Source organism: Trachurus trachurus, assembly GCF_905171665.1.
Source record: "Trachurus trachurus genome assembly, chromosome: 5".
Taxonomy (NCBI): domain Eukaryota; kingdom Metazoa; phylum Chordata; class Actinopteri; order Carangiformes; family Carangidae; genus Trachurus; species Trachurus trachurus.
Window position 1 is genome coordinate 27524124 of NC_139896.1, and position 26164 is coordinate 27550287.

At 41.1% G+C, this 26164-nt stretch overlaps 1 protein-coding gene across 1 annotated transcript in view; it reads left to right on the plus strand.

The window, feature by feature from the left end:
• tex264b (testis expressed 264, ER-phagy receptor b) overlaps positions 1–26164 on the plus strand; it is a gene marked incomplete at its 3' end in the record, with an annotated part of 45509 nt that extends 19345 nt beyond the window's left edge. The window contains exons 3-4 of the mRNA XM_083971374.1: positions 16194–16359; positions 25878–26164. Coding sequence (XP_083827500.1) covers positions 16194–16359; positions 25878–26164 — 453 coding nt within the window. The remainder of the gene's footprint in view (positions 1–16193; positions 16360–25877) is intronic.

The following is a 26164-nucleotide window of genomic DNA, read 5'->3' on the forward strand; positions in this document are numbered from 1 at the left end:
GAAGTATGACGAGGACTTTCATCTGAATCTGAACTTGGCTCACATATTGGGCATGGCGTTGATGCTAATGGTAGCAAAGCCATAACAGTATCGTTGCTACGATGCAAACTTGTCCATTCATTTTCCTAAATTGCTACTTTGCTAACTGGCTAATTTGAGTAGAGCTTTGGTACATGGGGCTGGGCAGTTAATCAAAGAATAATCAAAACCGACATTTAGAGCCTCTAACCGACGAAATCCTGCCCGTCTCGGTTATTTTGGTTTTCCCCCCTTTAAGTCTCTCCCTAATGCACCATCACCACAAAAACACACTGCTGGCTGTGTAGTCACGTGACACCACCCTATTCGGTCCGCTTCAGAATTGGAGCAAGCGCACAAGACGAACACCAGCTAACATGTCCTTTTTTGTTTATAATCTCCTCTCCTTCAGCGCTCATGTTCTCACTACATGCTATTTTGTTGTCATAAACACACATGGCGATGGTGCTGCAACCAAACGCGGTAGTTAGTTCAACATTTTTGGAAATTAGCCTATTGCCATAATCCCTACAGTCTTAGGGGTAGGTTATATTTAATTATCGGTGCAAGCTGTTTTGAGATCACTGTGGCAGAGACGCAAGCTCTGCATGGTGCACGGTACTTTCTCTCATCAAACTCATCAAATACACAATCCAACAACTCCAAAACACTCTTGTGGACAAGTTGTGACCTGCACATTCGTCACGCTATGAAATAACAATGGAACGTTACGAGACAGAGTTGTTTTAGAGGAAGTAGTTCCGAGTATTTGCTTCATGTGTCGTAATGTTACATAAAGTTATTATCTCATAGCGTGGTGAATGTGCAGGTCACAACTTGTCCATGAGAGCGTGGAAATACCATGCAGCTCACGTCTCTGCCCCGCCGATCTAAAAACAGCTTGCACCGACAATTAAAGGTAACGAACCTACTCCTAAAACTATAGAGATTATGGCAATGGGCACATTTGCCAAAATTTTTAAATATTCCTTTTTACAGCTGTTGTTGTAATTGGTCATTAATCGTAATCGAGGTAAAAAGCTCAGTTAATCATGATTTTGATATTTGCCATAACTGCCCAGCCCTGTCATACACATGCCTGTTTACAAACCAATTAATGTCAAGTGTAGGGAGACGAGGACAGGATGTCAATATGTCATAAAAAAGTTCTTTGGTCCGCTCGCTTTCAGGTGGGAAACGGCCTGGAAAGCCTTTCACAAATTGTGGACGTTCTGCTTTATTATCAGTTTCATTTCTGAGGCGCTTTACGAACACCTGGTCGGTTTGTTTATCTGTGAAGCCTGCTTTATAATAGGTTGAGAAAAGAAGAATACACACACTTATTCCTGTGTGTCAGCTGAAATATTCCTACAATTTGGTGGTGTCTTTCTGCTGACACCAATGTGCTAATGAAATGAATTTGTTCCAATCTCCTCTGGAGGGGAAAAGCAATCCAACGGCCAATTCAGAACCATTCGAGTATGAGTCCGACCACAGGGTGCCACTAAGGTGCAGAGGTTTGAGACCTAAGTGAGCCAAGTTAAAAAACTGGGAAAGATAAAGAAGAAGAAGAAAAAAAAGCGGCTTAGGACTTAACTGCTTTGTACAGCTCAGTGACTTTCAAACAGTCCTTGTTCATTTGTCAGGGCTGAATAAGTCTGTGTAAAGAGCGTTGTTGCTTGAGTGACACCTGGATTGTTCGTACCGGCAGCGACTACTGTCACTCATTATGCCCTCGGTCCCTTTGAACCACTTCTCTCCCCTCTGGGCTTTGAAATGAAATGTAGATTATAAAGGGCTGTAGAGATACCACGTTCCATCATCCCCTCCTCTGCGTGAAGGGGACGAGATACCGAGAAGAAAAGACTGTTCCATTGTGGAGGAAACGTTGCGAGTTGGTTATTTTGAATGTCGAAACAGCGGTAACAGAACGAAACATCAAAAAGGTTGACTGGATGCGATTAGAGAAGTTAAAGAGGAGAAATGATGGGAAAGTAAAGTCGGTACTCGGTAGGAAGAGGAGGGTCGTACGCCTCCGACAGAACCGTATCCTCCATAATCTCACAGATTACTGTCATTAACAAACCCGCTACAGGAAGCAGTCAACTACCACTGTCCCCTCAATTACATGTTCTAAGTTGCTGCTGAGAGCTACAGTTTAGATCCTTTTTGTTCATATACGGTACATTCAACTACATTATAAGAGAGCTGACATCTAAAATGTGCAAAGGAAGAACACACTTACTATTAATGTTGATCCTTTTATTTCCTCTTACCCAGTCCAGAGCAGTTTTCATCAGCTGCTGCACCCTTTTCATTCCGCAAGTATTTTTTATTTATGCCTCAATCCAAATTTCAAACTTCAAATTTTCTCTCTGTTGAGAAAAAAAAACCCCTGATGTCCTTTGGTTGTGAGATAGAAGGCTGGGTCCAGTGGTCGTATTATCTGTAGCAGAGACGGTCTCTGTGCCCTACAGCCTGTGAAAGCTTGCTGTCATTATCAACCATCAGGTGAATATTACCTTTTTGAAGTCATTTGAAGTTACTGCAGCCTAAGTTGGTAGTGTTCCTGCAGCATTTAGCACCCAAATATGTCTCAGCTCTCAATTTTTATTTCTTTTTAAAGCTCAAGGGAGAATATCAACTGATGGATGCAATTTTTCTGTTCTCCCTATGCTTTCTCTGCTGTAAGTATTATGCAAGAGAAATCTTAAATTCATATTCACTGGATATATGTGGGCAACATCTTGGACCCAGACATGCCTCAGAAATTATGACCTGAATAACCCTGAAATGACGACTGGGCTGGAAAAAGTCAATTATGTCCTTTTTGTCATTTTAGCTTATAACAGAGGATATACAGTATATAGTGGATGTAGCATGTAGAGCTGAACAGGCACAGTGTGTCCTCTTATAGGGGACCCACCATAAAAGAACTTAATAGTTGTCTCATGTAAATGTATCTCTGTATTGTGAAACCACCCTTTGAGATCTCACTGGAGTGAGGGAAAAATGCCTCCAGTTTGCTTCTGATCACCTTTGAAAGATGTCACAGCAGAGTTTCCCTGAAGGAATAACATTATGCATTTAATTCTGCTAGCCTTCTAAACCCATCTTGCATGCAGTCTGCTTGTCTCTGGCTACTTTTACTTGTATAGTAGATCCCCAGAGACAAAGTCTTTCCTGCCTTTCTAAGTAAAACAAAGTTGCTCATCCTCCAGGATACAGATTGGCTTTTTTTTTTTTTTAGAAAACAAAACAAAATTCTACCACTTTCCAAATCCAAAAGTCGTATAATGAACAGCACTAAGCTGACTATGTGGACTTTTCAAGATAATGAATTAAATTCCTTTTAGAACGAATTTGATTATTATTCATTCTCAACTTGTGCCTTCTTTTTTTCCTTTTTTGTTGGTTCAGCAGGGGGTCGGCAGTTGTGTCGCTGGTGCATTTTGTTTACTTGCGTGTCGTTTTGTTACACTGACAGTTAAATCCAAATGGCTCAAGCGGTGGTCTTGGTGTTGCAATTCTTGTCGCCCACCAGGAAATGGTAAATTACACTGGATGTATTTAAAAGAAGCCCTGTTTGCACATTATCTCAGTCCAGTACAATGGTTGGCAGCACTTATCTGCTACTTTCTTCCACCAGCCGTCCTCTTCACTGCTGATAGTAGTGTTCGGTTCTTTGTGCTGTTCTCCTCAGGAGACCAGGGGCCATGCTGTTTGTGTCTCACTCAGTGCTCGCGATGATCATTTGTTGGCTGTTTTCCTCTGAATGTAACATCTGTTTTTCTTCCTTCCAGTACAAGTCAGTTTTTGGTATATTCTTGCAAAACATTTTGCACAAAACAGTGAAAAAGATGCTTCAATACTGATATAATCTCAACTAAAATTCTTACATTTACTTGCTCTTCATTATATTTGATTTACTATTCCTATGTAGCATTTTCTTCCACCCACTCAGCCTGATGCATTGCCTCTTCATTTCTCCCTGTGTTACTGCTGTGTGCACTGTGCCCAGCTTGGATAGCATAACAGCTGCGGTGTTATCACCATTATCTGCAAAGGGACAAGGTTCTGTGGAAACCTACAGGCTATGGTAGACAATTCAGGCATGTTGTCTGTTGTTTTCCATTTGGCAGGCAGCTGGGTGGAGAGGTGATTCTTATCGACACTTACAGATTTACTTTGCTTTGCTTTTTTAGACTGTTTGGTTGTAAAAAAAAAAAAAAAAAAAAAAGTTCATCAGCCTCGCCCCTGGGAGTGGTTGTAACCTGGCATCATCATCCATTCAAACATTTCATTTTCTCACTACTCATGTTTATGACCATTACAGCAGCCTCTGTTGTACATTTTTCATATATATACAATTTAGTTTACTGTAGAGTTAATTAGCTAATAAAAACACAAGACGCTAAACTGGCAGTGACACCTTATGAACATTAGAGCTCAAAGAAACAACATTTTCAGTATTAAAAAAGACTAAAATATTAATTAGTCAATGATAAAATTATACAACAGATTTATCGTTAATAAAGATTGGCTGATAGGAAATTGTTGACACGTTCTATTGCTTTCAGAAACCCCATGTGCACTGGTATGGTTGTGTGGTCCATTAAGGTCACCCTGTTATTTGGATTTAGGACCAGTCTGACATGAATCTGAGGTTGCACCATAATGCGAGCCGCCAGATGAAGGTAGGGATTCATGAAAATTCAAAGTAGGGTGTGATTCATCAAAGCCACCTGGGAAAAAGCATGTCTCATTTCTCTGTGTGTTTGGACTTAATGGCTCCTCTGGCAGCTTGTTCACAGGCTTTGTTTGTGTCAGGCTTGACTTTGGTTATTCTTCCTCTACAGCACCACTGCTTTTATTCCTTGTTGAAATCACTCGTCTGCTGTAAAATGTATTCTCTGTTTGTTATGTTGTCCCAGAGTGCCTCTGGGCATCTCCTCCACTAACACTCGCAGCTCTACACTGGAAAAAAAATTTACTCCTCCTTTTGTTTATCGTTGAATTGCTTGCTTGTGAGGAAAATTGCAGCAAGATGTCATTTAAAAAGTATATACAGTATGTCTTGGTTAAAACAGATAAGGAAGATGTACACACCCAACCTTTCTTTAGAGAAAAAAAATTAAAAATATAAATAAAGAAAAGAATAGTCATGGGGGAAAAAATCCATAATTATAAACAATTCAAATCAGCTCCTCGGGTCAAAAGATAAATACAAGTATTTAACCTTCCCTTTTTGTCTTGACACACAGAGCCTAATGGTAGAGCTGGTATTTCTTGACAAGACATGATTATGGTATTCAATTATTTAATCTAACGATGCCATTTTTCCCCATATAAAGCTAATAACTGCCAAGCTAGCATGTTGACAGGAGCTGATATAGTGAAACATTATGGTGAAATGGTTTCATTGGTAATGACTGTCGGCTGCTTAGTAGCTACTCTTCCTTTCTTCAGTGTCTGTGAACTGCAGCAGGTTGGTCTATATCAGGGGCGTCTAACTCATTTTAGCTCAGGGGCAACATACAGCTCAATTTGATCTCAAGTGGGCCAGACCAGTTTAGTAATAGCTTGACCCACAAATAATAAGAACTCTAAAATTTTCCCTTTGTTTTAGTGCAAAGAAGTACAAGTATTTTATAAAGAGGATTACATTTAAAGGGATATTTCAACATTTTGGCAAATTGGCCCATTGCCATAATCCCTACAGTTTTAGGAGTAGGTTCATTACCTTGAATTGTCGGTGCAAGCTATTTTGAGATCTGCGGGGCAGAGATACGAGCTTCTCAGCTAGCGCTACGGAGGCTCATAGTATTCCTCCTGCTTTCCCTCAAAACTCATCAAATACACAATCCAACAACTCCAAAACGGTCTGATGGACAAGTTGTGACCTGCACATTCACCACGCTATGAAATAATAGTCGAACGTTATGAGACAGAGTTGTTTTCGAGGCAAATGCAAAGCCGCCGATGTGCGTTCCTGTTGATGGCAGTCGTTTTTCGGCAAGCAGTCTCTTTTAGGCACAACACCTAACCCTTTGCATTTACCTCAAAAACAACTCTGTCCCGTAACATTCCATATTTCATATCGTGGTGAATGTTCAGGTATCTCTGCCCCATTAATCTAAAAACAGCTTGCACCGACAATTAAAGGTAAGAAACCTACTGCAGGGATTATGGCAATGGGCAGAGTTGCCAAAATGTCGAAATGTCCCTTTAATAAACTCTCTTTAACAAAACATATTATGAACAACCTGAAATTTCTTGAGAAATATACGTGCAGTATTAATATTATACCTCTTCTGTCTTCTTATAATCTTCACATTTTTTTCACACAATTCAACCTGCAGGCCGGATTGGAGCCTCTGGTGGGCCGGTTTTGGCCTGCGGGTCACACATTTGACACCCCTCATCTATAAACCAATAGACATGTGATTGATTCTGTCGCCCCACAGTCACAGAAGTAAACATTGGACTCATTTTTCATCTTTTGAACATTCTGATGTTAAAATGGCAAATTTCAGACAGAGAAAACCCACTACCACCAGATCTGGCACAGATCTCCAAGGTAACATCAACTAACATTCACGAACGCCCTCGCTCACAAATTTTTTCTAATGCTACATGACTGTTAACTGTGTAAATATAATGTTAGCAGAAGAAAGAATAAATAGCTCCCTTACCTCTGCTGACAACTTTTATCCAGCCACACTCACAACACTCAGAAACGAGGCGGGGTACAGGACGCGCACATAGGAGGCAGGAAGTGTTAACCATTTCATATCATTGGCGCAGCTTGTAATGGGCCATCTTGTAGTATCTTTGGCTTCATTGTGTTCTGGCGCATGACCTACATGGGGTCATTCCTATGTTCCCTCAGCCCTATGTTCCCTCTGGACTCTCTCTACCTATCTGGACTCTACCTATCTGGCCTGTCTAGCCTCTACCTGGTCTTTTTACTAAACTTAACCAACTCCTTTCTTCATTGCCTAAACCCAACCAATGGTGGGACCAAAGGGCTGAGGGAACATAGGGCCTAATTTTCAGTGACAACAAAAGTTAGAAATGAGAGAACATAGGGCTGAGGGAACATAGGGCTGTGGGAACTTAACGTTTGGGTAAAGGCAGATCCAACAGTTTTAAACTTTAAACAGAGTAACTTCAGCAGATTCTCCACCTACCAGGAAGTAAACGTTTTATCAATGGTGAGTGGCCAGTCGCTTTGCACAAATGAAATGAAGTGCTGTGGCTAGGATAAAACATGGGCCGGAGAAGAACTCACTCTAATCATTCATTTATAACCTGTTAACTCCAAACTATGCTCTTAGTTCTCAGATTATAGTGCATGCATGTATATCTAGCCCATAATGCGACCTGTGTCTAAATCTAGTGGTAAACACTGAAGAAAAAAAAGAAGAAAAAGACTGTCATTCAAAATCAAACATTTATGTGCCATTTCATGTAATGAATTGGTGTGCAACTTTTATGACTTTCCAGGAAAGAGTAAGTCATCAAACTAGAATGTAGTCTGAATGTATAAGTGGGGACCGGATATCTTGTTTTAGAGCTCTAAAAATACCCCGTACAGTTTTAATTTATTTATCCAAGGCCACATGTGATGTGTTTGCACAGGGATTCCATGCAGATGTTGGTCTCCAGGCTAGAAACCTGGAGAGGGAGGACGGCAGCACATCCTCATTCTTAATGAACATCATCTATTCTTCCCCTATATTCCCTCCGGGGCCTGTACAGAGTGGCTATACACAACTAGCATGAGAAAGTATGAGAGGTGATTACAGAGCCGCACACACCTGCACAGGATGTTTTTGGACATTCTCCGACACCCCGGCTAATTTCATTCGTCTTTAATCCTTGTTGATGCAGATTTCCTTTCGCAGAGCCTCAGTACAACAAAGCGCCGCAATTACAAGGTTTATTTAACTGTGACATGTGAATTAGCTGAATAATTAAACTCACTATAACGATTAACATTGCTTCCGTGGCACCTTTTGAATGAAGCAGCTTTGGCACGCGCTGATACGTACTTGTGAGGCTTGTGAAGGGGAGAATCTACTTCAAAGTATTGGGGATGGCCAGGATGATTGCGTTTACCCATTTATAATTCATGACCTACTCTGCATTTGCAATCATGGTTGGCAAGAGTGAACTAGTAGTGACAAAAATAAATAAAAAAACAACAGCAAGAAAACAAGCGACAGGAGCTGAAATTGATACATCCCGACCTGCCTCTACAGTTTTTATTATTTTCTTTATTTGATTAATCAATTTAATCAAAGATGCGGTCACGTTCTGCTGCCCCCCTGTAATTTCCCATGTCTGTTTTCTTAATAACACCACAGTGTAATGGTGTTTTCATGCCAGAGAAGCAACATAACAGATATCTTTCTGTCCAAAAATCTTGCCATTTCTGTGCAGTGGAGGATGTGAAGGAAACATGGCCCCATTGTGACCCTGATGCTCTGGACCGCCTTAAGTGCTCTCCTGGGTCTCTGTGGCCCCTGATACTGTAGGAGGAGATTATGGAGAAAATCAAACAAAAATCAATAAGTACGCTAGCCACATTCCCCAATACCAATTATTACTAAAGGCGTTCAGAGCACAGTCCACATCAGGTCTAATTATTAGCCTGTCCTCTGTCCCAGGTTTATGAGACACAGCACAACTGACATAACTGTGTCTGCGCGGCTTCATGGGTTAGTTTGCACCGAGCAGTGAAGAGGGATGCACTCATCCGCTTTTTTCAGACTTAAACATTACTTTCCTAACTTTGTGAATAGATCGGCATCATGGATCAGCCCCATTATCTGATACCCAATCCAGCTATTTAGTCAATTGGGCTAATATCCGATCTAAAAGAGGAACTATGCAGGATTTTTACCTTAATTAAACAGCGTCAGAGTAATTGAGTAATAAATGACATATAACTTGTTACAGGGAGAATGGAGGTTCTCTGCATTTCATATGTGTCTCTTGGTTGAAATATTTTATACAAATATGCTTTTTTTCCAAAAAAAAACACAGTTTTTGTAAAGCCCAGCGTGATTGATTGTATTCTTAGACCAGCACTCTAAAAGCAGAAAACATGTATTTTATTTTTTCATTTGGAAAACTGCTTAATTAGATACTCTAAACTTTGCCCTTTTCTGTGCCCTGTTGTCTTTGTAGATCACTATTTCATCTGCGTTTCAGTGCAGCTGACGCATAAGGTGGGACATGAAACGTATTCAATGGCTAAGCCTCTGAGACAGACTGGGGTTGTTGAATGCTGAAACCTTCATCTAGGTTATACTTAAATCTATTGAAAGTCTTTTATTTTGAAGGAGTGCGGCTGTTAGAGCACACATGGAGAGGCTGGATCTTATTGTTGAATATTAATCCACAGTGAGTGAATCAGCAGCCACCCACACATGTCTGGCCTTCAAGTCAGAGGTGCTTACCTCTCCACCCCCTGCTGAACAACAGATTTTTTTTTTTTTTTTTTTTTTTACTGTACATTACTAATTAATGATTTTCATTAATCATCATCAACTTCTGTCTGCTGAGGGAGCTTTTGCCTTCAAAGTATTAATTTCAGGTGGAATTCATTTTAAGGAAAAGTTCAGTGTGTGGGCAAAATCTAACAAAAAAAAAATAGCAATAAGATATTAAAAAAAAAAAAACTTCACATAATTACAAAAGGTGCACAGATGAGTCATTCAGCTTTGAACAGAAAGCTGATGCTTTTATGAAAAAAAAAACTGAAGAAAGACACTGTAAGTAGCAGCAAGAGAAACAAGACACCAGTGTGTCGATAAAGTCCTAATTATAAAATGCACCAGTCGCAGAACCTAAAACACGCACATGTGGCGAGAAGAGTAATAATTTAATAGAATAGAACGTGCACTTGGTTAAAAGCGTGTTTCTGTGAGGATGCAGCCAGAATGACTTACATTCAGGTCAAAGTGGCTGAGCAGTTAGATCTCTGGTGACTGTTTTTTTTTGTCTGCTTTCAGTTTTGTTTACATTTTGAGCAAAGCAAAAACATGTTTTTAACCCGAAGTGTCTTTTTTTTACCATCTTGCAGAACCCATTAGATCTCGATGCTTTCTCTCTCTGCACCTTCACATAATTGCTGAGGTATACGGAGCCACTCAGCAGGACTGTGATACCCCATAATTTCCCTTGTAAACACAGGTTTCTCACAATGTTTCCATTCCCCCAAAAACCCTAATGTCTCGATGACATTACACCAGAGGCAGGGTCCCGTTAGTACAGTGTGTACGGCAAATTTTACAATCGCTCTTACCAATGCATCGTTCTGTATCATCACACCTGAACCTGTCGTTCTTTTTGCATGATGTAGTCCACTTGTTTGCCAACCTTTTTTGTCTTGTGTACCCCCTGAGCCTATTTGTCAGACCATGAGAACCCCCTCACTCCTACATTGTGATGATTCCCTAAAGGTGGAACACAACTGATTATGAAATGAAAATCATTTTAATTTCTTACTTTCATTTGTACAAAGACACAAATTAAACATAAAATTAAATAAGAATCTGTCTGCATTCACAGCAAAAAGACACACTGAGGCTGTGGTGGATCCGCAAATGCAGTGAATCCATACAAAATGCAGTTTTCACTGACCTGCTTGTGTGAAAAGAGGAATTATATGCTGCCAGTGGTGTGACATTTGGACCAGAGTGAAAACAATGCGAAACGTACGAGCTGAAAAACTAAACAATATATCATTTTCACCCTCGGTTGCTCTTTAAATTCTGTGCAGATTGATAAATAGATTAATAAGCACATTAGAGTTTAAATACTTATATTAAATATTAGTTTGATGTGAAACAGTTTTTAATAAAGTAGTGAATTTATTTTTTTTAATTTGTGGTATCGAATGAGTATAAGAATCGTGAAAATTCACTGGTATTATCGACTACTGAAACTATATCGTGACAAGCCTAAATAATGTAATCCACCGCTCCATGGATTGCTTTCTTGTCAGCTTCGTTAAAAACAAATGCACATGCTGGGAGGAGGGTTAACAAAACAGAGGAAAGGTGACCGGACTTGCATTGTTCCCCTTTGTCTGTGTAAACAACACTATGTAGTATTAGTGGTGCTGGTACTCTGGTTGAGAAGGGCAACTATCTGCTACCTGTGTCTTTCTGGGAGAAGCACGGTAGCCTGTGTGAATTTGTTGGCGTTGCCAGTAACGATGCTGTTGCCGGTACCATCGTCGTCGGTACCGGTGCCGTTGCTGGTACAGATACCATTGCCACAATTCATCCTCTTTTCTACCACTTAAATGAGTTTGGAAACATTATTTTAAAGGTGTTCAGAAATGGCCGTTTGTCGCGCCGAGTTTCCACGCGAGTTTACCCGAGTAAGGAAAACAAATTTGATTGGTCGTTATCGAGGGGGCAGGATATTCAAAGCTTGGGTGTGTGTGTGTGTGTGTCTCAGACGTTTGATTGACGGATGACGGATCCAATATCAGTGGATGAATCATGAGCAGCGTGACGTATAATCCGTGCGCCTGCATTATCCAATGCGAAAAAAAACAAAAACACACTTTCATCCCGGTTTTCCTCGAAAATAGAATTTTGCACAAAGTTTGGGCTCCATCGTCTGATAGATGAGTTATTAGACTAATGTTAAAGCAGATATCAGTGGAATGTTTTTGTTAATATAAGTCCTAAATAGTCCTATTTTCCGTCAGCAATCACTTACATGAAGTATTTCAGCCTAAACACGAGTCTCTCCGTCACTCTGCTCTGCTGTAACCCGAGGAGAAAATTTTCCTTGTGGGATACAAGTGTTATCCAATGAGGAGAGAGAACGGCATGAAGGGCTGTGTGTGCAGCCAAGGGATGCGCGTGAATGTGGTGACGTAGCACGAGGACCAATTGATGCCTGACAAGGGCGGGGGCTGCTAACTCATGGTGCGTTCAAAGAAACTCGTACTTTGTGTTTTTCCTTCCTGTGAAGTCATACCAGTTCGATCTGGTACGAGTTCACGGGTCGGAAGTTACGAGTGGCCGTTATAGGGAACTTTCACAGACAACAGGATGGTAAAAACACGAGCTACGGGTTACCTGGAACGCTACCAAGTCGTAGTTGTGACTTGAAGTTGTAACTTACGGTTTCAAAAGCCTGCCTTGAACGCAGCATTAGCCGAAACGGCCGTGAAGCTGATATCTGCTTTAAGACCCACAGTGGGCTCAAATTAAATTTTCTTTTCTGTACAGCTTTAAAGGGATAGTTCAACATTTTTGAAAATTGGCCCATCGCCATGATCCCCCTAGTAATAGCAGTAGGTTCGTTACCTTTAATTGTTGGTCCAAGCTGCTTTTAGATCGGGGGAGAAGAATACCGAGCGGCGCAGCTACACTACGGAGGTTAATGGAATTTCTTGGTTTTGCTCATCAAACTCAGCAAATACACAACCAAAAAACTCAAAAACGCTGTGGTGGACAAGTTGTGACCTGCACATTCACCACGCTATGAGATAATAGCGGAAAGTTGCGAGATGGAGTTGTTTTAGAGGCAAAGTCGGACTTTACACTCTAGACGGCTGCTCGGCGGAGTGATTTCAAAAGCGCCTGTTTACTGCAGATACGTCCGTATACTACGGCACTGGCTGAGGTGCGCACACTGTGTCCCTCCGACCAGTGGTTCACTGAAGAAAGTAGTTCCGAGTATTTGCTTCACTTCTCTTAACTTTCCGCTATTATCTCATAGCGTGGTAAATGTGCAGGTCACAACTTGTCCACCACAGCGTTTTTGAGTTTTTTGGTTGTGTATTTGCTGAGTTTGATGAGCAAAACCAAGAAATTCCATTAGCCTCCGTAGTGTAGCTGCGCCGCTCGGTATTCTTCTCCCCCGATCTAAAAGCAGCTTGGACCAACAATTAAAGGTAACGAACCTACCGCTATTACTAGGGGGATCATGGCGATGGGCCAATTTTCAAAAATGTTGAACTATCCCTTTAAGGTCAAAACACTAAATAGTGTTGCTTTAAAGCAACATTGCAGAGTTTCAGCTCAGTGCTCCCACCATCTGGTTGAGAAGCGCTATCGTCTGGGGGGAAAAACGAAAACGAAACTTATCAGCCAGCGCATCCAGCGTCTATTCCCATTAATAAAGGACAGTATTTCCCACATGTTTGCAAGGAGACTGTGTGGCGGGTGGTCGGGGGAGGGGGGGAGGGGGTGTGTGGGGGCGGCCGCGACGACCGGAGGAGAACCGTAAGTTTCGCTTTTACCCACCACGTCTCTCCCTCGACGCAGAGGGGAGGGGGGAGGAGGGGGGGCGGTGTTTCGTACCCGTGCAGGGAAGTTACATAGTGCAGTTTCAGCCGACGTGACCCGGCTCAGGCTGCGGCGGCAGCACCATTCATCTTATTAACCATTTTTCTATCACTGCAATGAGTCTGGAAACATTATTTTAAGGCCGAAAAACTCCGCAATGTTACTTTAAGTCTGGCTTCTGTCTTCTGTTTATCAGCAGGCTCCCCACCATCTCCTGAGTCCAGAGCAAAAATAACTGGACATGTGAGCCATTCATCCTTGTTAGCTTGCAGCTAGCCTATATTTGGTTGTTTTGGTGTTTGCTGTGGCCTTGACATGTGTCTTTACAGAGTTGTTCCACAGCTTATTGTCTTCAAGGGGAAACTAGTTGTGGCGTGCACGTACTTATGAGCTTATGGAATGACTTGGAATATTTACTTATCATCTTGGAAATAAATGAATAATTGTTTCCATGTACCTCCTGCAATGTGCTTGCGTAGCCCTGGTTGGGGATCACTGATGTAGTGAAGCAAGCACGTGTCCACTTCTCCTCCATCCCTCACTGCTCCTTCGATTGTTCCCTTTCAAACAGTCTGGGATTTATATGAAAGAAGTGAAGCAAGAATAGAGCAGTCCAGAGTGGCTCCTCTCTATTTTAGGTCCATTATATTCATTTGTAGGTGTTACCATTATTTTCTTCTCGGGGTAAATGCAGTGCTTTTAAAAACCCACTCTTACTCTGCTCATCTGGCTTGTAATGCTTTTATGCTTGGGTCTTTTTAAAGTGTGCCACTGGACTGTTGAGACTCCTCTTATTTAGTACATCTTGTCTACAGTATTGTATCTGTCAGGTCCTCTCAAACCTTTTGTTATGAAACACCAACAAGCCAAATGAAATGCCTCATCCATTTTCCTCTGTAAGTGAAAGCAAAGATAATCTTGACAAATCAGAATGTATCAACTCTGAATCCCTGTGTGTCGGCGTTGTATTGACAACGTGTCTGCGCCGTACTCCCGTTTCTTCCCCATTTGATCATTTATTGATGGCACCTGAACACGCGGCGTTAAACTGCTGTGTGTATGTCGTCATGCATACGTGCACGTCAATATGCAATATGTAGCAGCCTGCGTCTGACTCCGGCTGATGATGAGCCAAACCAATGAAGGGTACACAGATGTTTCTGAAGGAAAAATGTGCACCAATAATTGATGTTGCTGAAATCACTAAAACTGACAACGTTGTTTCCGCGGCAGCACGAGGAGTGTTGCTGCTGTCATAATTGGGCCGAGAGACAGATGGTGAGAGAGATGATAGGACGGAGTTTGAAAAGAAGTTAGCTGTCTCCTCCAAAGGGTGTCTCAGAAGTGTGTGTGTGTTCCTGCTAGCCTGATTATCATATCCTGCGTGTGTGACGTTCCTGTTGTTCCATTAAACAGTATCTACCTGTCAGTTGACATCCGCTTTGCTTGGAAGTGGCACGTCAGCGAGGGGGGCGCGGGGACGCCGTGCTCGCAGGATCTGTCAAGAAACTATAGTAATCTCAACGGTTTCAACTCTTCTTGGTTGTCATGCATTTGCCAAAGTATAAGAAATGATTCATGGTCTAAAAAGGCTCGGGCTAATGTGGTGCAAGTGAGTGATGAAACACACGGTTCAGGGAAATGGATGGAGAGTGCAAGGAATTAAATGCGGCGGAGGTCTGCATTACCATAATACAGTGCTTTTATTCTCAGTTTTACTGAACCAATGCTATAGGCTCTTTCAATTAAAGCAATAACTTCATATCAAACTGTATTAAATGTTTTTTTATTTAATGTTACATCAGATCAAACAGTAGTCAAAGTTAAAACTGACATCAATTTTAGCAAATTAAAACTAATTAAATTCAAATCATTAACAGTAACATTGACAGTTTCTAGTAGTTTCTAGTATTGCTCGACATTTAGCATATGCCGAATGTTGTGAAAGCAACAGACATCGGGCATCGTATGAGTGGAATAACAAAGCACGGTTTATGAAAGGTTAATGAGCCCGCAAGAAGTGAAGTGGTCGTGTGAGACTTCCTGTCTCTGGAGGAGTGAGGCGGGTAACGGAGAGAGGACAGCGGCTTCGACAGAGGCAGCCATGACGGGCCAGCATGTGTGGAGGGAGATTATACAGAGCCAGCATGTGCTGCATGTTGGGTGTGAAGAGAGAGAGAGAATAATTCATCTGAGTCCAACAGCGAGGTTCCCACGTACCGTTTTCAGCTTTCTCAGACTTGTGTTAGCACGTCTCCACTTGTATTCCACCGTGGTGTTTCCTCTTTGCATTACATGTATGTGAACATGTAATTCATGTGTTAATTAGTGACATGACTCATCTTTGCACTGGGAATTCAATCACCACAAAGTGTTTCTAGGTATACACACAATCAACTGTTTGTGACATTTCAACAATCAGGCATGACATCATGACAAATGACATGAATAACACTGAAAAACACTTTGTTGTCTTTCTTTTTTTTTTTTAATTTCTGTAACCTTTATTTATCCAGGAAGACATCCATTGAGATTAACAATTTCTTTTTCAGGGAAGTCCTGGCCAAGATGAGCAGCAGACCATTGTGCATGAATACAAACAGATTAACTAAAAATTACAATCAATAAAAAAATTCTAGCAGTAAAACACCAAAATAAAAATAACAAAATAACAATGATCTTGCACAGCTGAGAGTCACATGATTAAAAACTCTGATATTTTACATTTAAAACCAGACAAAAGGATGAGAAATGTGGTCATAATGTTAGGCCTGATCGGTGCATATCTATCAACAACACTATATTGTGTGTAATTTTGAATTAAGTGTGAATTTTGATGTATTGCAGGAAAGGAGGCTGTGTGCACACCCGTTCCTTGAGATCTACAGGGGGGGTCGGGTCCACTTCATGGCTCCCTTGGCTCGACAGGGAGATTTCTATGTGCCTGAGGCCCGGCAGGCGGAGAGGAGGCTCTCAGGAGAAGAGGAATTAGACAGTGACACAGACATCTCAGGTACATGTTCTTCATTGTTGAACTTTGAGGTAACCAGGGAAGTAATCAAAGCCCACAGGCTTACTGGTGTTACTGCTGAGGGAAGACTGATGGGATGTAATGTCCCAAAGTCCCATCACCAATACAGCACAGGAGAGGGCCAGCAAATCTAAATTTAACATGCTCAGTGATTATATTTCCCCTACACAGTTAAAGGGAGGTTGTTCACAATCAGCATTACTTTATTGATCCCTGAAGGGAAATAATTCCCAAATAGAAGAATGAACCAATGAAATGTAATATAAGAGATAGGTAAATTAAAGCAGTATGCTTCAGCCTATACCTTTTCAGTCATTAACATCATACATTAAAGCAGAAGTAAGTGATATATTTGTGTTAATATAAGTCTTAAATAGTTATATCTTCCGACAGCAATCACTTATATAGAGTGTTTGGACCGAAACACGGGTCTCCCAGTCACTCTGCTCTGAGCCGAGGAGAAAACATTTCTCGTATCCCACAGTTTTTATCCAATGAGGAGAGAGAACAGCATGCAGGGCTGTGTGTGCAGCCAAGGAACGCCGTGAATGTGGTGACGTAGGGACGAGGACTGTTATGGTGCGTTCAAGGCAACTCGTAACTCGTGTTTTTCCGACCTGTGAAGTCGTACCAGTTCGATCTGGTACGAGTTCACGGGTCGGAAGTTACGAGTGGCCGTTATAGTGACTTTCACCGGTAAAACAGGTCGGAAAAACACGAGTGGGTTGCCTGGAACGCTACAAAGTCGTAAGTTGTGACTTGAAGCTGTAATTTACGGTTTCAAAAGCCGGCCTGGAACGCAGCATTAGCCAAAACGACCGGATCGCTTACTTCTGCTTTAATTAAATAAATTAAAAATAAATTTATGTATCTATCTATCTATCTATCTATCTATCTATCTATCTATCTATCTATCTATCTATCTATCTATCTATCTATCTATCTATCTATCTATCTATCTATCTATCTATCTATCTATCTATCTATCTAGCTATCTATCTAGCTATCTATCTATCTAGCTATCTATCTATCTAGCTATATATATTCATTATTAATGTAAAAATCAGTGTATAATTTTAGGTTGTGTGTAATGTAGGGCTGGGTATCACTAGGTACCCCACGATACGATACTATCACGATATTTTACCCACGATAACGATAATATCACGGTACAGCGATTCTGCGATTATCGATATATTGCAAGAAATTTCATCCACGATACATCACGATATCTGTGTCACTGAAGAAATTCAGAATTTATTAATTGCACTGAATCCATTTCACATGAATTACAAATCAAGAATCAAGAAAAAACAAGTAAAATAAAGTGTACTGCACACTGTTACTTTATTTTACTTGTTATGCATCTTAAAATCCGAGTTGTATGTACATCAGATGATAGTGATAATTCATGGGACAAACTGAGTCAAAACAATGTAATTCAAATTATCCATGCCATTTTATACAAGTGCAAGTTACAACAACATATTTCAATTGGATTTAGGTCTGAAACATGATTTATTATTTGAAAAAAAAAATTGAAAAAAAAAATCGATATTTAAATATTGAATATCGATATCGTATCGCGGCATAAAGTATCGCGATATATCGCCATATCGATATTTTAGCCCACCCCTAGTGTAATGACGACTGAATAAACTACTATTACTACTATTACTACTACTGTAGATAAAAAAAATTCTAAAATAAAATAAAAATAATACCCTACCGCTATATACTGTAGATAAACCCCATAACAGCAAAATAAACACATTTGCATATTCCACATATACAATTTAAAACAAAGATACACAGGATACATAGTGGAGGTAACTCTTAATGAATTTTAACCATTAGGATATTATCCTGGGCTCATATTATTGTAACAATTTCATCTCCATGTTTTCCATATTCCTCTGTCTCTCACCCTGAGGTTTCTCCTGTTTTGTTTTGTTTTCCTGGGAGTTTTTCCTCAGTGGATGTGAGGGTCTAAGGGCAGAGGATGTTGTTATGATGCTGTGTAAAGCCCTTTGAGACAAACTATTTGTAAAAATGGGCTATACAAATAAACGTGCCTTGCCTTGCCGATTAACAGAGACTCTAAAGGTTAAAAGTTGTCCCTCACCAATACCGATTTAGGATGCACATCTAAAAACTCATCATGAAACTATGGTGGGGCTAATTAGACTGTGAGAGTTCCTTCAGTGTGACCAGGACACTTTTTCTTTCACACTGCAAAACACAAAGGGATGTGAAATGACTGATCGGATCTCAGATGGATTCTGAATGCTTTTTGACTCATACTGTGATTTGCTCCCATGGACTTGAGTTTTGATTTGACTTGAACTTGCCTCCAAAGAGTTAAAAAAAACAGCGCCTGACCACAGGCGGTCTAGATTGGACCTAGCCTTTATATTTTGGTTGCTCCTACAGAAAGGCCTTTAAAACAACACAGTAAAAAACATGAGTTCCTGGTGGCCACCTTGGGCCCTCAATGTCAGGATGCCTGTGTTTTTAGCTTCAACATTCAGCTGTTGGATGTTTCCACTCGGGTCGGACCCAGGGGAATCGGCTCTTATTTCTACTGCTGTTTTGTTTATGAGCAGCCCCGACACACAAAAAAAACTGTGATTGACACCTTCGTAGGTGTTAATGAAAAGGCCAGACACAACGGCCTCTGGTGGAAGTGTGTTTACACTCGGCACGGGGGCTGTCCACAGCTATGTGGGCGCCATATGGAAACGCCCCCCCTCGCTGTAAAAGAAGCACAAATCCTTAAAACACAATTCCACTTGACACTAACTTATCATCAGGAGACATAAAAGCTGGTGGAGGAGTGTTTGGACGAGTCAGAAGTGGATGAAGGGAGATGAAGGGATGAGCTCACATGGAAGAATTAAAATAAGCCCATTTGATGATAAGAGCTTCATTGCACCTAATTGCTACGGCATTGTGACAGAGGCCCTATTGTTACAATTCAGTTAAATTCAATAGAGCCACAGTGAATACAGATATAGCCCAGTTGGAAGATAAAGGACACAAATCAATATGAAGGAACATGAGTATAGGCTATACACAAGACAATTTATTTAAATGTGCACATGCAAAAGATTGAATTGGTTGTTTAGACTTATATAGAAAATCACTGGCTCTGAAGCAATTTTTAGACTGACAGAAAATTAATCAGCTACACTGTTCAATTCTAATTATTTATTTAACTCATCCATCATGAATTAATGCCAAATATCCGCTCTGGTTCCAGCTTCTGAACAATGAGAAGCTGCTGCTTTTGGCTGTTTTGAAACATAACTAAACGGAATATCTTAGGATTTTGGACAGTTGGACGGACAAAACTATGTAAAGATGTAATATTGTGTTCTGTATGAATTTATGACAGTTTTCTTTTTCTTTTTTCCTTGTCACTTTATGAACAGTGTGATTAATGGTTTTATCTAAAATGTCTAAAATATTGTCAGGATATGTATAACCAAACTGTCTAAGATGCATAAAGCCGTAAGTGAGCCTCCGTGGTTTGGTCTGGGATGTGTTGTCAGTCAAATCTGATATTTGAAATGATGATTCTATAAAAATGTATTTCATTATTATCATTATATAACAAATTTATATATATTCATTTTGGTTCCTTATTTTTCTTTGAAGTCCCTCAATTACCCCGTCACATGCCACAGGACTTCCAGCACATGATTAGAATATGTATCTGGTATCTAGTGTCACATCTTTCTCCCATCATGCCTCAGAAGTTCCCCTCTGGATCTCTGCTGCGAAAAAAAAAAGTGAAATTGAGCGACGCTGACAAATCCACCGCTCTCCATGTGTCACGAGCGCAGTGCATGAGGAGAGGTACCACTCTGCTCCATGACTGTGAATGATAATGTGACAGGTAGCCATGCTCCTGTCACACTGGTATCAACTTACCCAGGTCAGTGGAGCATTTGGGACACCGGAGGCTTCTCTGGAGAAGCGGATGGATGGGTTGGGAATCAATGGACCAATCACTCCTCCATACTCATTAGTGGCCGGATTAAACCTCCGGCCCCTCAGCACATGGCTCCTCACTCTGTCAGACAGCTGTCAAAAAAAATGGTGCTGTCACTCTCTTTCTCGGTTGCGTCGCAGCTTCCGGAGCTGTTTTTAACTCTTTGGGGGCAAATAGAAGTTATACCATTTTTTCACCACAACACCAGACGGATGCCAGTGTTGTTGTCATATTTACAGTCTGTCATTCAGTGCCATGTAGAGCAGTGACAGTGGCTTTGATAGGGAGACATAACAAGCCTTGGCTGTCTTTACACTACAGGTCTTGATGCCCAATTCCAATATGTTGCCTATACACGATTTTTCTTGACTGTCTTTTTTCAATCCGGCATGTCCTAAATATTCCACTGAACGGCTGTGTGGCTGCAAGTTTTTTTTGCAACCAATCAAGAGCAAACAGTTCGACCAATCAGCTGTCTGAAGACTGAGATCAGTTGATTAAAGAGTCTGGGAATAGACCCTTTATAGACTCTTTAATGTAAGAATAAAAGGAATTGTAGAATAAAACACACCAAATTAAAAGTGTCAGGAAACACAGAGATAAAACCTCTCTGTCATATTGCATGAGCCAGAATTTCACATCTTTAAGAAAACAAAGTGACGGTTTGTGTTGAGGGTCTGAATGGCTGTGGGAAAGAAGCTGTTGGTACAAAAACCTCCAGCCACACGGCCACGGCCCTTTGTCGAATGGTTTGGACATGCCTTGTCTACATGTTGTCTAGATGTTACCAATATCTGATATCTGCATTCACACCTGCTTGGCTTGTGTGAAACAACCCGTATGCACAGACATGGTTTGGCTATCAACGTGGAACGCTGACGAAATGGACATTGTACATTGCACTTTTGAAGGTGCACAGAATATTGGTCGCATTTTAAGGTGGAAGAGAAAGAAGGGATTTTCTGGCATAAGAGATTGGTGCTGTTCTGAGCATTATTTGTGACTATGAGTGGCTTTTTTTGATCACGGTTGGCTCTTGGCTACAAAGACAGCAGTATTTTGCTATCTGGCCGTCTGTGCTGAAGTCGCTACAACTGGAGAAGTTTGCGGTCGGCAAACTTGATCTCTGGAGGAGGTATTCTACTCGGCCTCACAGTGCTTTAATTAGATCATGGGTTAAACTTATGCTGGAATATCCCTTTAAGGCCTGGGTGTATGCAGCAGTGATAGCTGCAACATTGGTTATCAACGCTATCGTCAAAATGCGCTACCATCACATTATTGATGATGTATGAGTCACAATGCCAGGAAATATCTGGTCTGTCTGTTTAGATCACAGGCGTATTGGCGTTTCATATCCAGTTTATTCCCACATGGAGGAGGCCTGAATCGGATCTGACAATTACACGTTCATGTTACAGATCCGATCTGCGCCATTCGAGAGGGAAAAATTGGAATTGTGTCACTTGAACCATGCAGTGTAAAGACGGTTTGAAACTTGCTTTACGTTTCCAACAGCATCACAAACATGAAGGGGAAAACAAGGTGGGGCTGCTGCAGTCCCTATACCGCTATACATTGTACCTCAGTAGCCCACAGGGGTGCACATTAACCACAGTGTGAAGGCTATAGTGTAGTCTCCGCACCTTAACACACGAGTATAAATTAAGCTCATGCTGCGGCTAGATGTGAGGTCAAAGTGTTTATGGCTGCTCTATACGACCACACTGGAGGAAGGTGAGAAGGGAGGCCCCCCATCAAAGAGAGGAGCCATGCAGTAGTCTTTCATGGTAATGGTGCACACTGTCAGATGAAGCCTTTCACAGATGCATTAAACTCGAGTTGTTTCTCTGAAGTAACACAAGCAAGTGTGAAAAATTAAAGTGAAAAACCTGCCCTGGAGGAAGAGTGCAAACCACCGCTTCATTTCTGCGCATCCAGCCAACTGCTGCATGAAGTGGAAAGCGTTACACTGACATCAGCTGAAGAATGCTGACAAGCCTGTCAAGTTTTTTTTTTCTTTTGAGTTGAGACCACTTCTTAAAAACCCTTAAAAATTATTCTTATTGCTTTTCAATCCAATCCAAACCAATTTATTTATAGAGCACATTTAAAAACAACCAAGTTGACCAAAGTGCTTTACACAGAAAAAAGTGAACAAAATCAACATTAAGTAAAAAAGCAGAACAGATAAAAACAGCAAAGCAAATAAACAATAAGACCATAGCTGCTAAAATGTTTGGATGTCAGACTGTGCTTTTACAGGTGCATCTCAATAATTTGGAATATCATGGAAGTTAATTATTCTTTATTTATTTTAAGTGTAATGATTGTGGCTTACATTTAATAAAAAAACCCAAATCAAAAAACTAGAATAATGAAAAAGTTCACTATAGTGTCACACTCTTACCAGCTGATTAACTCTGCAAAGGTTTCCTGAGCCTTTAAACGGTCTCTTAGTCTGGTTCAGTAGCTCCACTATCATGACCTCCATCATATTCTACTTTATTCAGATGCACCTGAACATTGTCAGCTGAATATTTTTGCTCTCCCAATCTCACAAAAGTTCAAGCTTTAGTGGAGTGAGAGCCCAAGTCTTCAAGTCCATATCTTGGCCAGTCACCGTGTACATGAACTGATAACAAGTTCTAAATGATTACCCTTCTGTAAAGGAAGTTGAGTGCAGCACATTAAATCTATACGCTCATGTTCCAAAAACGCATCAACCGTCAGTCTGACTGTATGTAGCGACCGATGCCTGTAGGCACCGCTAAACCCCTCCAATCAAACGTAGAGAGAGATTTAACCTTTAAAAGATGAACACATCATGTCTAATGTGTCTTCCAATCCAAACAGGATTTTTTCTTCCCCATAGACTGATTACATTTTGTGACTTGCTTTAGGCGTTCAAGCAGCTGAGGAGAAACCAACATGAGCCCAAACTCATTGCTCTTTCGTAGTATGCTCTTTTTTCATGTTTCTCTCCCCTCCATCAATCACATGCACGCGAGGTGGGTGTAAATTAATCAGAGAGCTCGTGGCTACAATGAAATTTGTTTTTTTAATTTAAAAAAGAATTTTGAATGCACGTTCATGAAGATAAATTGGAGTAAATTCTCTACTGTACATCATATTTAGCCCTGATTCTAGTCATCTTTTCTTCCAACAGGTGATAATAATCATAGCACCACTTTAATGGAATTTGTGGAGTGTAATAAATGATTTATAATTCACTTAGCCCTTCAGCTAACATGCTGTTGGTTTGAATTCTTGTGCTTCACCTCACGTTCCAACTCCGGCGTGTGCTCCATCCCAGCCCCAGTCTCATATTCTCTGTCAACATTGGGTCATTTCCACTCCAATATCTCTCTCCTGCCTCACCATCTTATTTTCTAATATCATATTTTGGGGATGGTGTGACACAACATGAGCCTCTAGTGCTTTTGACCGAGTGCAACACAGCACACATGGCATGCAGGGTAAGCCCACGTAAACATATGGTATCTCTTCATGAAATGCCAGTTACTGCTGATACAATTTTCAGTGTTGTCAGTGTAATTAACATAGTGTGTGTTTTGTATTTTATTTTCTATGTTTGCATTTTGCCTCTAGGACTGAAAGTCTCTTAACATCAACATCTGATATTCAACGTGTCTGCGAGATTTTCACCATCATTTAGCAGTTTTGGAGTAATTGTGATGGTTAAATGACTTGGACAATGGAGGCTCTCTGCCTTCCACCTACCATCTCTTGGCCGAAAACCAACCTTACAATATCTCGTCTTGCAAGAAACATGGACACGACGTCACAAACATGCCCCGTAATCCATAATGTCTTGTTAAAGGAAGGTAGGGTAGGAGATGCTGTAAAAACGGTTTGAGCAGGCTACATTTTGAAAAGACACAAGTCAACAAGCCCCTTTCCTCAGACTTCTCTCTGAAGCCACGCCTCCAGAGCACAGGAACCTGCAACGCTTGTTCAGTGTCACATTGGCATTACATTGGGTTTCTCCGCCTTCGTCTCTGTCAATGTATATAGCACATTTCATACCAAGGCAACTCAATGTGCTTTACATAAAGACAAAACATAAAAAAAGAGAAGCATAAAACAGTTAAAAGCAAGAGCAAATAAAAGTAAAATAAAAGAAAACAGATAAAGTTTAAAGTTCTTAAAAAGAGCTCATGCTATAAGCATCTTGAAATGTGTGTTTGATTTGTGTTTTCCCAATGAAATGCTAAATGTGACCTGTCCACGATGTACCCCGCCCTCAGCCACTGTCAGCTTGGCTCCAGCCATCCTGTGACCCTATAAGAATAAATGGTATAGCGAATGCATGGATGGAAATGTTAAGTGCATTTAGTTGACTGATAATTGGCGACTCTGAACAGTGAAGCCCTGTGACATTAGGATACAGTTTTGGAGTCGGTCAGCTGACTGATCTCTGAACAGAACAACCTTCAGCTCCAGCTTGCCCCATGTCATAAAGTATTTATCACCTGCAACATGACGATTAGCCCCCTCCTGGCTCCCGTCCACTGTTTCATAGGAAAGGTTAGTTCTTGCCATCCATGTGTATCATCATCATCATCATCATCACTATCATCATCAGCTCTGCAGTTGATGACAGGCTGACTTAGCGTTAGCACGTATTGATTGGAGAAGAACGTTATATGCAAACACTCGCATCCAAAAAGACAAAAGGTCGAGTGACCGGAGCATGCCAGTACGACATTGATCCTATTAACCTGCGAAGCACAAGCTCAGAAAACACTGAGGGGGAGAAGGAGCCGAGCCGCGTATCTGAATGCCGTCCAATTAGAGAGCACAAGACCTTTAGCTTCCAGGAGTTTCTAATTAACTTCAAGTCGCAGCATGAAGTGTTGCTGCTAATCTCATAGTTCATTAACAAGCAGAAAAATGTGTGTGTACTGTCATCAGAGAAACGCTAAATAAATAAATAAAAAAACAGTCACACCAAATCAGACTGAATGAACTAGATGCAGCAGTGGTTTTCTATTTTAAACCACTGCATCAGAGGAAACCAGTTGGATGCATTCAATGACATTGTAAGCCAGGGTCATCCTATTAATTATAGGACTTTTATCACTTTAGGTCATTTGTTATCTTGCCTCTGTCACTGGCAGTGACTTTGGTGGCCCTGGACTATTTTAATAATCTCTCTAAAACATGCAGCATGCCAACTACAATAAAATGACAGCATTTGATTTCATAGGGGAATATTCAGATGTTTGATTCCATGCATGTGAGGTAGACATGACTCATAATATTGGTGTAAAATAAAGGAAACATAATGGAGGAGATAATAGTCGTTTTGTGCCAAAAAAAAAAAAACACTGCGCAGCTCAAATACCATCATGCAGATTTCTGGTTGAATCCCAGCCGTGGATTTTTTGGGCAGCCAGGCTTTTCTCATGTGGCGTTTGTTTATAGAAGCCCTCTCACCATCTGTCCTCTCCCTCCCTTTGTTTTATCACTGCTCTAGGTGCAGACTCAAACAGTGAATACAGCTCGGGGAGTGGGGTTCTCCTGTCAGACAGCAGAGAGACGTCCCTGGCGGCCTCCTCTGTCCACTCCTCTGTGCTTACCCGGGATCAAGAGGATAGAGACCACAGAGGCGGCAGCTCCGGGGGAAACTCATTTAAAGAACTGGACTTGGGGGAAGAGGCTGGTGGACAGCAGGAGGAGGGAGAGGAGTGGCCTCACGGTGGCCAGAAGAGCCCAGAGGTTCCCGCTCCGAGGTGGTGGGGCGTTGTTGGTGGGGAGGAGTAA